The sequence below is a fragment of the Chenopodium album genome, chromosome 11 (assembly GCF_948465745.1).
Source record: "Chenopodium album chromosome 11, dcCheAlbu1.1, whole genome shotgun sequence".
In the NCBI taxonomy this organism is placed as follows: domain Eukaryota; kingdom Viridiplantae; phylum Streptophyta; class Magnoliopsida; order Caryophyllales; family Amaranthaceae; genus Chenopodium; species Chenopodium album.
In genome coordinates this window covers 16,473,320-16,487,293 of record NC_137844.1, presented here as the reverse complement: position 1 = coordinate 16,487,293, position 13,974 = coordinate 16,473,320, and the positions used below count along the sequence as shown (strand labels likewise).

General features: G+C 33.8%; 2 protein-coding genes across 2 annotated transcripts; both read right to left on the bottom strand.

Annotated features, from left to right (window-relative positions):
- Window positions 1–865: 865 nt before the first annotated feature.
- LOC145567452 (adenylate kinase 4) lies at window positions 866–6,618 on the bottom strand. The gene is made up of 6 exons (XM_081626727.1): window positions 6,401–6,618; window positions 4,803–4,948; window positions 4,563–4,682; window positions 4,278–4,445; window positions 3,876–3,965; window positions 866–1,194 (listed from the first exon to the last, which is right to left on the bottom strand). The coding sequence occupies exons 1-6, from the start codon at window positions 6,501–6,503 to the stop codon at window positions 1,093–1,095; spliced, it is 729 nt and encodes a 242-aa protein (XP_081482853.1). The 5' UTR covers window positions 6,504–6,618; the 3' UTR covers window positions 866–1,092.
- Window positions 6,619–10,023: 3,405 nt separating this feature from the next.
- On the bottom strand, window positions 10,024–13,531 carry LOC145567451 (nucleolar protein 56-like). The gene is made up of 8 exons (XM_081626726.1): window positions 13,193–13,531; window positions 12,258–12,463; window positions 11,966–12,123; window positions 11,685–11,872; window positions 11,333–11,585; window positions 10,982–11,130; window positions 10,734–10,865; window positions 10,024–10,571 (listed from the first exon to the last, which is right to left on the bottom strand). Exons 1-8 carry the CDS (start codon window positions 13,395–13,397, stop codon window positions 10,222–10,224), a joined length of 1,641 nt encoding a protein of 546 aa, XP_081482852.1. The 5' UTR covers window positions 13,398–13,531; the 3' UTR covers window positions 10,024–10,221.
- Between the last annotated feature and the right edge of the window lie 443 nt (window positions 13,532–13,974).

Here is a 13,974-nt window from a genome sequence, read left to right as displayed (position 1 = left end):
CAAATACCACACCACCCCACCCATTGCCCATAAGTCCATAACCCAAACACCACCCCACACATTGCCCAAAACCTGAATAACCTCCCTTTACCTTGTACTTTTCAAATCCAATGCTAAAATCATTCAATTTAAAAGTGAATCCCTTTCCTCTTTAAGGGAGGCAATATTATTGCTTCTTCCGACCATAGGTTTTCTCAAGCAATCTGCTCAACATCACTGTTATCTTCTTACAAATAATCTAAATGATCCGATAAATGGAAAGTAGACTTCATTCATCCCATATCCTCTAACTGAACCATACTGAGTAAAACATAAACATTTGGAACTCTAACAAAGACCAGCAAACTGCTTGCTATCAGCATATATAGGCATATAGCACTATAATACTTAGAATTCTAACACAACAGAGTACTGGGAGACAGATTTTAGATGGCTGATATAAATGGCAATTTAAAGCTTACAATTTGTCCACTTTGTAGGCTGATATGCTTCAGGAAGCTGGTAAGATAGGTTCACCAGCAACCAGAGGGGCTGAAACAGCCGTCAATAAGCTACTTTCCCTCAAGGGGCTTAGATCACAAGAAAAGATTGGGGATGGGGATCTCAAGAGCTTTCTGGGCTGGAATTGATTTCCATGGGTGGTTTTATATTCAATTAGCAGTTAATGCTCTTCTTGTCTATCTTCCATGTGAACAAGACAAGTATTTCAGAGCCATTTATTTATATTCAAGTTTTGCAATCAGATCACAAATTGAGTGCACAACAAAGACTCAAAACTCTCTCCCTTCACAGGAGAGGATCCATTAATTTGAGTTAACCCATTATTAATCCTCAGCTGAAAATGATAAATCTGACAGCTGTTCAGTGTTCACAAAATTCATTAGCAAATAATCTCTATAATAAGCATTATTTTCCGCAATAGAAAAACTTGACCTCATAGCAAACAGAAAAAGGCGGTGCTTTCAGCATCAAAATGTATGCAAGGTACTGACGGGGAATAGAGTAGCCCAAACCCCATAAATGTGAGATAGAGTACACGTCAAAATCTCAGAGGTAAAAAATTTCTAATCTGATATAGTGGAGTTCAGTTCATTATGATGACAATGCCTGCTGCACTGCTTCACTAACTTCCTTTGGTGGTTTCTCAGCATGTATGTTTGTCACAACATTTTTCCGGGAATAGTAATCAATAACCTGCAATGAAGTACAATTTAAATCAAAAACAAGTGAAGTAACCTTCTAATTAGACAAGCACAAATCCACCCACAAACAAATATTGGGAATCTTCAATACACAACCAACTATAATCACAACTTCACAAGGTTTATAGTTTTATACTAGCAGCCTGAAACAGTATGCCAGTAGTGAAGTTGAGTAGCAAGGAGCTATACAGCAATGTAATGGTGAAATGACAGGACAAGTAATTTACTCAAACATCTATCTATCCATAGCATTTCGGACTGATTCACTTTTTAATTCTACGTAAAGTGCAGAAAACTGTCTACGAATCTGTAAGAATCCTTTTAAACTAGTAACCTTTTTTTTTTTTGAAACCTTTTAACTAGCAACAATTGTATCAGCGGGGTTAGCAGCCTTATTCTTGTGGAGAGAAGTACAAGAGGGAATTTATTAGACAGTGGTAAATTAAGACTCATTTATCTAAAGTTTCAGCTCATGCACCCACATGGATTGATAACACATGCATGCCATGCAGAAGATAGAAGAAAGAACAAAAACTGATACTTCTGCACGCATTAAGCTACATCTTTTAATGATATTGATCTAGTTCAATTAAATTAGAAAGTAGACTTCGACAACTTTCCAACAATATATTCAGAATTTTGGATATAAAGTTATGGCCAAAAAAACTCACTGAGGATCCTAATATCTATGTGAAAAAAAGACACATACATGTTCTTTTCCATATTCCAATAAATAAGACTATAGGGGGTGAAACAATCCTGTCATTAAGAACTCTTCACTTTCTTCAAATAATGGTTTGAGTTCTCTTAAAAAACTCAAAGGTGCCTCCTATTAGCATTGATCCTGTTCTGTTTGGGCCCAAAAAAATTATCTTTCCACACTCAAACAAAGCCAAAGACCATTTTTATAACCCATAACTTTTATCTTCAATCGGACATTTGGAAAGCTATGGAAATCTACTTTCCAATACAATGGAATTTACATCAATATCATATATATATTTAAAGATACGCTTAAAGAGTAGAGGGCATCAATGATCAATCCTTGCACAATTTTAGTACATAATTTAAATATCATTCATCTTAAAACATACTTCCTCCTTTTACATATCAATCACCTTAAAATATACGTCTTCTATCAACACTAGCAACATTTTGACTATTTCACTATTTATGAATAACTTTGACTTGTTGGATTATTCTTAATGTATATCTTCATAATACCAATTTTATATTATTTTAACTAGTACAATTTAGATATAAATGGTCAACATAATTAGCAAAGGTAAAATCAAACAGTTGCAAGTAAAAAGAAAAAGAGGAAGTAATTAGGCTTATTACCTGTCTTTGGATAGCTAGATCCAAGGGATTACAATTAGACAAGCACAATGTTGTTTAAATATTTGAGAGGAATTCCTAGTATTCTACAAAAAACACTATTCCCACTGGTTTTTTTAATTGTCCTTGAAATGGAGGTTTGTTAATTATATCAATGTAAACTTTTAAGGCAGAGCAAATGTTAACAAATACACACTTGTCTAGCTATCACATCTGCACCCTCTCATGTTATCACATTATATTAATAAGATACAAAAACTTAAAGCCGAAGGATTTATTATTATACAAGCTGTATTTAGAAAAGATTTTATGAAATGATTCCTAACAAAAAAGATTATTGGATCTATTGAAAAAAATAGTAAAGTCAATAAAAAGCCATGAATCACATCAACTCAAAGTTTTGGAAAGGATCTATTATTAGTGAACTTGTGGTTGGCTGCAACAATGAAACATCCAAGCCTAACATGCAGCCCCTTACTACTTACGAAGTTTACGTGTATGCCCAATGCATGTAGTTGTGTTTAGCTACCAGTAATGAAACAGCAAAGCCCACCATGCACCCCCTAGCTGCTTTAAAAATCAAGAAATGGCATGTAATACAACTCCTTATTGTCGCTCATATATACCATTGACCAAAAAGATTTACTCCAGGCCCTGGAAATATCTCCTTTAAAACATGGTCATTAGTAATCTTGCACCCAACTCTCACCTTGTAGCTCCTACCTTTCAAATTCTCTTAGCTCCACTTCCTCTTATAATTTTCTATATTCTTCACCACTCCTTTATCAGCACAACAAGGCAAGGTTTATGCAGTTCATACAATAATCATGCCATAAACATTGCTATTTTTCATTGAAAGGAAGTTTATTCTCTCTCTTCTTTCACCCTCTTCATTCTTGCTAATTCTATTGTTGTCCTTTGTTTTTGGTCTAGTTGTCAAAAGTATTATAGGTAACTAATACATCATTAGTCAGTTAGGTTCAGTTTGTTTCACAATATTAATAATCTACACTGCTATACAAGTTCTCTCTTCGAAATGCTTATAGCAATATCAATATGGGATCTAGATGCTTTGGTCCAACTGTTGCACAAATTTGATACGAAATATTGATTTATTTTTCAAGTAAAATAAACTACATAAACATGAAAAAGGCCTCTAACACCTCATCTGAAGATCAGAAGATGTAGCCGCATACAGAAATATCGGTAAAACCTCAGATTCATCCACCAGAAAACATGTATATGAGCCTTCTAGGCTCCCACTTTATATCTTATTAATTAAATATTAGCTTTGGGGTTGTGGGAAGGGGATTGATAAAAGGAAGATAGGCTTACTGGTTCAGTTTGTCGGTGGAAAGACTCTAGCCTAGACTTCAGAACTGCAGCAGTGTCATCTTTGCGCTGGATCAGAGGTTCCCCAGTAACCTACAGCAAACACAAAGAAAATGTCATACAAAGAACAGTAATTCTTAGTGGAACTGCGGAAAATTATAACACACAGATATCATTCACAGAATATGCTACGCTTGAGCTAGTTCACAAAATCAGGAGACAAACATTCAGATAGCAAGTTTAGATTCTTAAAAGATAATGTAAATAAGATAATTTCATATAGTATGCACAAGGAGGAATAATCTGTTGTGCATCATCAAACATCAAAAGTCCAAAACCATTAAGCATAGGCGATGCATGTGATCATCAATCAAAAAGTGAATAAAATTTAATCCAACGTCTCACATCATCCACTCCTTGTACTTTTGGAGGAGCAAATTTGGTGTGGTAGGTACGACCACTTGACGGATGGATCCAACGTCCAGTGATTCTTTCCTCCAAAATGGTATCATCAATAGCAAAGTTCAACACTTTGTCAATCTTAGTTCCTCGCTTTTCAAGCATCTCATCAAGCTGCATCAGTAGAGAAAGGAGAATAATTAAATTTCCCTTTTGTTGAGCAAATCAAGTCAATGACAAGAACGGAAAGATTTGATTCAAGCCACTACACTAAAGAAAAATTGGGCCTACCTTTTCTGCTTGGACCACTGTCCTTGGAAATCCATCAAGAATAAATCCTTTTTGACATGAAGGCTTCTTTATTGCTTCATCAATGATCCCAACAACCAAATCATCAGAAACGAGTTCACCCTGCGCATTGTAAACCGTGATATAAGTTTCTTTATATGGTTTCTCCCAATCAGCAGCACATATAAGTTACATGACAAAGCATGAAAACAGCAACACAACAAACATCGTCTAATATACTACCTTGTCCATGGCTTCTTTGGCCTTAACCCCAAGAGGAGTTTTGGCGGCCACTGCAGCTCTCAGCATGTCGCCAGTAGCCAGATGACACAAGCAGTATTCATCCTTAATGATTGGTGACTGAGTACCCTTACCCGATCCAGGGGGTCCTGAAAAAAGTACAACATGATTCTAGAAAAGAATGTTTCAAACTCCAGCCATTAAAAAAAACAGCTATTTTTTAAAAAAATTATAATAATGATATTCTCCATATTGTAACAGACTAGGAAAGATGGGAACTTTCGCGAATTTTTGGGCTCAGTCAAACCAGCTCAAATCAAAAACTAGATGGTTTCCACACACTGAGAAGCACAGCTAAGTGGGCAGCCCATACAGATGTGTGAAGCCACTAACACCAGTCAGCAGAGAATTGTAGCGCGGAATTTCTTTAGCAAGGAATTCTATGAGGAGAGACCAACCAGTGGCAAGTCACTTTCATATACCAAAATTCAGCAACGCAAAATCAAAAGCATCAAGAAAAAACACTATCAAAGTGCAGTGAACGGCAATGTATTTGTTGTTCTTATCTTCTTTATTAGGAAAAAAAATCAAACATAACATGAAAGCAGGACTGAAGGGGGCAGTTCTTCCATTTGTTCTATTCATCAAACATAATCAGCTTGTTTAGTATATACTATAATCACTTTCATCTTCTACCATTTTATTTATATTTATAATTACTTTTTAAACTTTCCTGGCGGAAACAGGGAATGCCTTAGAGTGTGATCAAGAACATGGACATTGTACAGAAAATTTAGAAGTTTTGTTTAAATTTAACATCAAATATGATGACAAACAAACCCAATGAAGTTCTCAATTGACATTACGTCCCATGCTTTCCAAACCAAACATAAACCTAAGGGAAACAGAAATGTCCCATTCCTGCAAAACTCACCCCTTTACCTAACCGAACGAACTTGATGCAATCTAGGTGCAATTATAACAACACACAATAACTTTAATCCTCGTATAATGGAGAAAATTCTTAGAAACCAAGGACTCTGATCCCTTTTAGATTGAATTAGAGGAAATTCACATCCAAGAGATGAATCTAAATTGAAAGAAAATATCATAAAAGAAAACAAAAGGCGACCGCCTAAATTCCAGAGGGATAAATACGAGTCGTAATGTTGAATAATCCAATGCATCTACTTATAGCAAGCAACATTTGATATACATTGTCTCAAACCCAAATTCATCCCCCTAAGAAACAAATCTATTTGCTAAATTACATGTCTAATAATAACTGAGTAATTTTGGTGACCAAATTGCAAAAACAAATTGAACTCCAAAGCCCTAAAATACCACACTAATTAAAAATCCAGTGTAAACTTTAATCATACAAAGAAAGCTCCAAAATTTGACCAAATCTCACCCAAAAAAAATGTAATTAAACAATATCCAAATCACCAAACAGGCGAAATTCAACTCAAAATCAAAATTACACCCATAACATAAAAACCCAGAAACAGATCTTTAAACAATGAATTAAAAACCAAGTAAAAATGTAATAGATAGAAGAAATTAGATCTGGGAATATAGAAACAGGAAAAAAGGAGTACCAACGAGAATGAGGCGTTTGTCAGGCTTAGAAGAGCATTTCATACGGCGAAGAAGCTCAGACATGAGATCAAGAGAAGGGACATCTTCCAAATTAGCCGCCATTTTTGAGCGTGTAATTTTTCTTCAAAAACTCAACAAACAAGAAGAAGAAGAAGAAGAAGAAGAAGAAGGTGAGGAAGAGAAGAAGTTGTCTGGTGGAGAAGAAGTTGGAATAAGGGGGTTTGGTAAAAATACAAGTGCAAAAAATGGAGGAGAGAGAAAATGAGGTGAGTTTAGTGATTTTTCGGACCTACCAAAGGTTTTTGAGATTGCGGCCTCTTTGGGGTTTTTCACGTCAAATTACGATTCTACCCTTTGTAATTTTTATTTTTTTATTTTTTTTTTTTTTTTTGGTATTGTATATTTGTATCCGGTTAATCTTTTGGACTAATCCGAATTCGGGACTCTGTTTTAGATGGTTAAACTAGATTAGCTCCGTGCAATGCACGTTTAAAATAAAAAAAATAAATTATAGACTCTTTAGCACATGTTGAAAGAAAACAACTACTTTCTCTATAATCATTTCTAATTAAATATGAAAATACAATTTCCAAAAATCCATTTTTTTCATATTTTTTTTTTAGATTTCGTTAAACTATATTATTAAATATTTTTAACAACTACATGTAAATAATAAAATAGCGTAATATGCGTAGAAACCTTAAATTTTAAAATTCAATTTGAATTTAATTTTCAAAACAATGTTAAATGGGGTAGCTCAAAAGGGGGGGGAACAATATGACATAATCCTTGCATTTTGGCAGGAAAAAATTAAATAAGAGAATGACACGTAAGCAATGATGACGTCAGCGGTTGTTACTTTAGTAATATTTACTTGATTAATCCCGTGCGATGCACGGTTTTATAATAAAAATTGAATTATAGACTATTAACACATATTGAAAGAAAATAACTACTTCCTCCGTTTTTCTAATTAATTTTTGATTAAATATGAATATACAATTCCCAAAAGTGCATAATTTTCATATATAATTAGGAAATTTCAATTAAATTATACTATTTTATATTATTAACTATTGTTAACAAATCATAAATAACTAGCTTTTGGACCCGTTCTACGCACGGGTTATGCTTAAGTTATATATTTATTTGAAACTTTACAAATTATCTTTGTCACCAAAAAAAAACCCTTTACAAATTATTTGAATGAATTTATTTTATCGTCTTTTGACATATAATAATATTTTATGAATTAGTGGTAATAGACTAATAGTTGTAGAAAAAATGGCTTAAAATCGTAAAATCATATCTCTATCGCATGATATATTAATCAACAATTTGTATAAAAAATTACTTTGTAAATACCAAACACTTATTATAATTTTACAATTTTTACATCAAATGTGAAGGCATGATATTCTTCTTTAGTCTTTACCAATATATGTCTCTTATATTGCGCTTAATATCTTCAAAATTAAAGCTCCATGACACGCAAACAATGTCATCCTATGGAATTTCCATAGTATTCTTGCCACCTCAATATTTCTTTTTTCAATCATCATCCTCATTGTTGTAGAAATTTCACATAGAATTTTGAGAGATGTTTCTCTAATTTTTTAGTTTTTGAAACTTAATGAGTGTGAAAAAATCTTTGTTGAAAATTTGTATTTATATAAGAAGAGGGGGAAGATAAGGGGTCAAATTAAAGAAATGAATTATGAATGTGAATAAATTGAATTGATAGATGGAATAATGAGAAGAGGAGAAGGTTTAGGAAATTTAATTTGTTATTGAATTAAAATAAAGATTACAAAATATAAAAGTTATTGAGAAATAAAGGGGGAGATGAAGAGAGAATTTCTTTGAAAACATAAGGAGGGAGAATGAATAACGAAAGGTGAGAAAGAATGATGACATGTGTCAATTTTGGTTTGTGTTTTTAAATACTAAGTATAGATATAGATATAGATTAAATAACATAATATCTGTAGAAAACCCAAAATTTAAAAATTCAAATGGAATTTAATTTTCAAAGCAAAATAGGGTAGCTTGTAAAGGAAACATATGACCTCATCCATGCATTTTGGAGGGAAAAAATAAAATAAGAAAAGTCACACGTAGGTAGTGATGACATCAGCGGTTGTTATTTTAGTGTATATATATACGATTTATATATTCTAGTCTCCTCTTAATTGTTGTTGTGCGAGATCGAACACGTAGTTCTTCCTACCAAATACAGCTCTAATCACCATTACACCAACGACCAATGGATCCTTTTCTTTAATTTTAAGCAACCCTCCAACTTTGATCTTATCTTACTATATTGTATTATTTACCTTTGTGGAAATCTCATGTGTTTTGTTTAGTTTGACCAATTCACATGAGATTCAACGATATAAATAATACTACTAATTCACATGAGATACATCTTGGTTGGTTAGGTATACTTTTAAATGAAAATGGGTTTGACTCGATTTGATTCATTTATATTGGTTTTCAATTTTTTTTTTCAAAGCTAGATCATGTTGAATGAAGGGGCGTAAGTGAATTGGAAAATTTTCAAAGTTCTGTTCATTCCTATAAAAAAAAATTGATGAATTAGAATAGTTGAAAAGGTTCCAATTAGATAAAACCCTGACGTTTCCCCTCTCTTTTAAATCTTAGCCTTCATTATAAATTTTTGAAAGGAAAGATGGAAAGTCACAATCTAGTTTTTTTTTTTTTTTTTTATTTTTTTTTTTTTAGTAATGGTTCTTACATTTGAGAGGAATTTGCCTCCCTCGGAAGAAAAACGACAGATCCACTAATAAAGTTGTATGAGACAACGAATTGAGAATGTACCAAATTATTATATCTATGTATTTGAGTTCTTAGGGTCCGTTCACTTCAACGTAATTTCAGTTCAGTTCAGTTCCTAATTTCCTTCTTTCATAAAATATTCATTTCAGCTCAACTCAGTTCAGTTCAGCTTCAATCAGTTCTGTTCAGTAAATGTGAACATACCCTTAGTCATACCCGGTATAACTTTAATCAATGAAAACTAATGCCCTTTTTCTTCAATCAAAAAAAAAAAAAAAAAAAAAAAAAAAAAAAAATCTAGTGTCCTTTGGGACTTCTTTTTTAAAATAGTTTAAAATTTCTTAAATTAGATCTAGTGTTGAGTTTTGAGAAGGAACATACACAATTTTTAAGGAGTCATACAAATCAAGGTGCTTCAAAAGTCAAAACCACACTAGATCTAAGAGAATAGGTCCAATTTTGGAGTTGAAAATTAAATTTTTGGTTCTTTGGTCAAGTCCAGTCCTAAACCTTATAAAACCCATTTCGAACTAGTAGAGCAACTTCTAGTTTAGAATTATGCATAAAAACCTACAAAATCTCTTCCTCTGCTCTAAATTATGCATAAACCATATTTGTAGGGTGTTGAGTCTATATTAATATACATTTTCTAATATTGATTTCCTTTTTATAGAATTTAATAATATTAAAGATATTAATTTTCAGGCTTGGAGTGGAGGTAGTATATTCCTTTTTTCCACCTTTTAGTTGCTTGTTACTTCAGTAACACATTACGTAATATCAAACATCGCATTTAACAATAACCCCCATAGACCCAAAAAAGTAACTGACAATAACCCGTTACGATTATCAAAACTTGTAATAATAATAATCTCATCAGTTCCTACCTTACGATTAAAACAGACAGGGACTAACTACATCCTTAAATGGATCAACCATACATAGATATACGCAATTTCACGCCACAGCCGAATCAGAATCTGCTAAACCCAGGAAACAAAACATAACTTTTATATCCTGTTCATTCTTTTGACTTCTTCTTTTTCTTCTTGCTCTCGCTTACAGCTGATACATCCTCACCATCATCTTTACTCTTTTTCTTCTTCTTGATAGTTCCGTCTTCCTTTTCATCTGCAACAGCTTGTTCTTGTTCTAATTTGCGCTTTTCTTTCTTCTTTTTCTTCTCAGACTTGCCCTCCCCATGATCTTCTTCAATGTCTTGCTCCTCCTGTTGCTCTCCTTTCTTCTTTTCTTTCTTTTTCTTCTTCTCCGACTTTGTTTCTTCCGCAACATCGTCATCCTTAGATTTCTTTTTCTTACTCTTTTTTACAGCAGAGTCAGGTTGATTATCTAAGTCCATATCGTCATCATCTGTGCACATAAACATAACATTGACAGGTAAGTAGCCTTGAAATAAGATCACTCTAAAGTGAATCAAGTCCTCAACTGTGATATATAGATTAGAGGACAATATCCTCTAACCTCAGGAATCTCAAAATTCAGTATCATACAAGAAAACCGTCCAATACTCACCATCCTTTTGGGTTTCAATTGCTGCTTTCATGACATCAATATTTTTCCGAGGTGCAACACCCTTGTCATAAAAGTCAAGTCGCTCCTCTACTTGTTCACGTAGCTTTTCACCAAAAACAGTAGAGCCCTTCTCTGTATCAATACAAACATATTTCAAATTGAAGATTAAATTTGCACCCTCAATGGCTTCCTCTGAATGAAAATCAAACTTGCAAGCGAGCAGATAATAAGTTGTAACCAAAACTAACCTGAGAAACAGTCAATACGAGAGGCAATGGAACACTTGTTTGCAAGATAACGTGCCATCCGGCCCTTGTTCCGAGAAGATGCCCGGCCAATGAAAGAAGAATGGAATATCAGACCATACTTGGGTGTGTTTCCTCGTGTTTTCAGGGCCCTAAACAAAACACAATCAATGAGACACATTTCTGATGCACAATAATTCTTATTACTAGGCAAACAACACGAATATCACACACCCTGTCAAACCTCATATTTTCCCAAAGGAATATCATATCAAACCAGTGTAAAACCAACCAACAAACCTTGTAGCTTCCTACAAAAAATATGCAAAGATATCACCAAGGATGAGAAATTACCTGAAGAGTGCTTTCTCAGCACCAAGAATTTGCAGGGTGGAAGAAGGGCACTTTGCCAGATTTGTGAGACTACCAGCATGGGAGATCAATCTAGCTCCGACCATCTCACCAATCAAAGAAGTCAAGTTTGGTGCTATGTCGTTCATTTTTGTGACCAAGTAATCATAAAGCTTCCTCCTATACTCAGAAAGATCCATTACTCTTTGAGCAAATTGCTGGACATTAATCAAGTCAATGGGAGATAATTCTTGTCCTGCAGGAAAACTAGTGTTATTAGGATGATTTTTCTGCATCTTCTCATTTTCAAATGCACAAGTGAAATAAACTTTGACAGACAATTGAGTGTATTTACCCATAGATGCTTTAGCGGCTTCAATAATCTCCTTTGCTTTATCTTCGTCACCAACAACTTCAGTCAGCTCAGACAGCTTCTCCTCAGACAACTCTGACTTGTTCTCAATATATTTGGCCAATTTAGCATAAAGATAGTTGTCATTGACTATCTTAACTAGTTCGGGGAAATGCCATGAATACCATTCCCTGAATTAGAGAGGGCAAATAGGTTTTAAAAAAGCCTTGAAATTATTTAAAAGAAAAAAGAGCACAACGCAGTGTAGGTAGCATGTGGCTAACCTGACTCTCATTGAGAATGAGTTTACATCTTTGTCAAGGGTGTCAAGAAGAAAGATAGCTTGTATAACCATGTTGTCGACACGGTTCACATTGAACTTGACCTTTGCCCTGCTGTAGCTGTGTCCTAAACCCAATTGAGATTTCACTAAATCCCCAGGCTACAAAAAATGGCAAGTGAAAAAAATATAAGACAACTACATCCATAACCAGCTAATAAAAACAAGTTTATCAAAAACTAGGTGCAAATGTACAAGACAGCCCCAAAAGAAATTTGCAAAGGAAAAATTCACACCTTAAGATTCTTGATGTAATGTTCAAAGTGTAGACGAACACCACGAAGAAGCTCCAACATAAACTCATTACTTCTGCACGAAATGTTAGTCCCTTCAGAAATACTGGCTCCAAGTTTAGAGTCTGCTACTCCAACAATAAATTCCTTGGCCTTGGAATTTTGAAAACTTAGCTCCAAGAAATTTCTCAGTTCATCAGTCATAATACCTGATTAAGCACAATGTATGAATTATATTACCATCAGTCTCCTAAAACAATAAAGCTAACACGCCGATTACAGCGCAAACAAGGTAATTGATGAAAAATAAGCGGAAGATTCAGCCATTAACCATAATTACAGGATCACATCTTCCTAAGCATCAAAATCCAAAAGACAAACTGACAATTACAGTTATATGACAATTTTTACCATTAAAAATTCAAGCCTTCTATGATTGACAATAAAGCACAAAACCCATCTCTCAACAGCTAAGCAGGACACGAAATCATATGTAATATGGGTTAGTAAACAAAAAATTATGACAAATTAAGCTATAAAATTTAAACCGCAGCAGCTTATCACTTTCTTTTCTTATCGGTGGTAAAATTTTGTCGATTAATGTGTCGTTGACCTAGTCTAATATCTTCCTAAGCTGGTGCCAAAGTGGTGTTGCAAGATTTTGGATTCCTCATTCCACTTCTGGCATGTAAATGGACACTTTCATATTACATTTTACACCAAATTCATGGGAAATTTTCACAAAATAGCAGTCGGGCGCTGTTAAACCCATACAATACTTCACCTTAAAATCATAACACATTATAAACATTAAACCAATACAAACAACAAAAACCCAGAAACAAATTCGACAACAAATCCCCAGAAACAAATTCTACAACAAAAACTATCAAAACAAAGTAAAAATTACAGACAGAAAGAAATGAAAGAAAACCCACCTTCAGAAACAGCATTGCATTGATTAAGAGCATCAAGAGCAGACTCAAAGGGCTGAAAAGCAGTAAGCTTGACAACTTGACCAAAGCGATTAAGGTCAGAAACAGAGTTACGAACAGCTTCGGTATTCTGCCCAATTTCATCTAAACCTTCAGCGTTAAACAACCCATACCCAGATGAGGATTCAAATAGCAAATACGTCTTCATTGCTACTTTCTCTCTCCTCTGCTCTTTCACTTTCTCTCTCTTCGCCTCCTATGTTGAAGAAGGAAGAAGAAATAGAGAATGGAGGTGGGGTGTTTTTTTAGGGTTTAGGGTTTTCGCTTGATGACTGAAGTGGGGTATTTTGTGGAATTATGTGTAATTTTATTTAATTTTTTAAATGGAAAATTTGCCAATTACATTTATTTGAGATTCGTATTATGCAAATTGCAGTTATTTAAAAAAAAATTGCAAATTACAACCCAAAGTTCTTATAAATTGTAAATTGCAGCCCATATCAACTTTTTCATTGGTTTATGTGTCGAAAAATATCCGATTAAGGTTTTAGGGGTCATTTCAGCCATTAAAGATCCGAATTGAGCTCGGAATTAGCAAAAAATAAGGTAAGTGTCTCGTTTTACGTAACAAAAATGTATCGATTTGTGGACAACTATTTTTTGCTGTAAAAACGAGGCAATTACGTTATTATTTTGCTAATTCTAAGCTCAATTCGGAATCTTATTAAGGGCTAAAATGACCCCTAAAACCTTAACCGAATATTTTTTTACACGTAAACCGATGA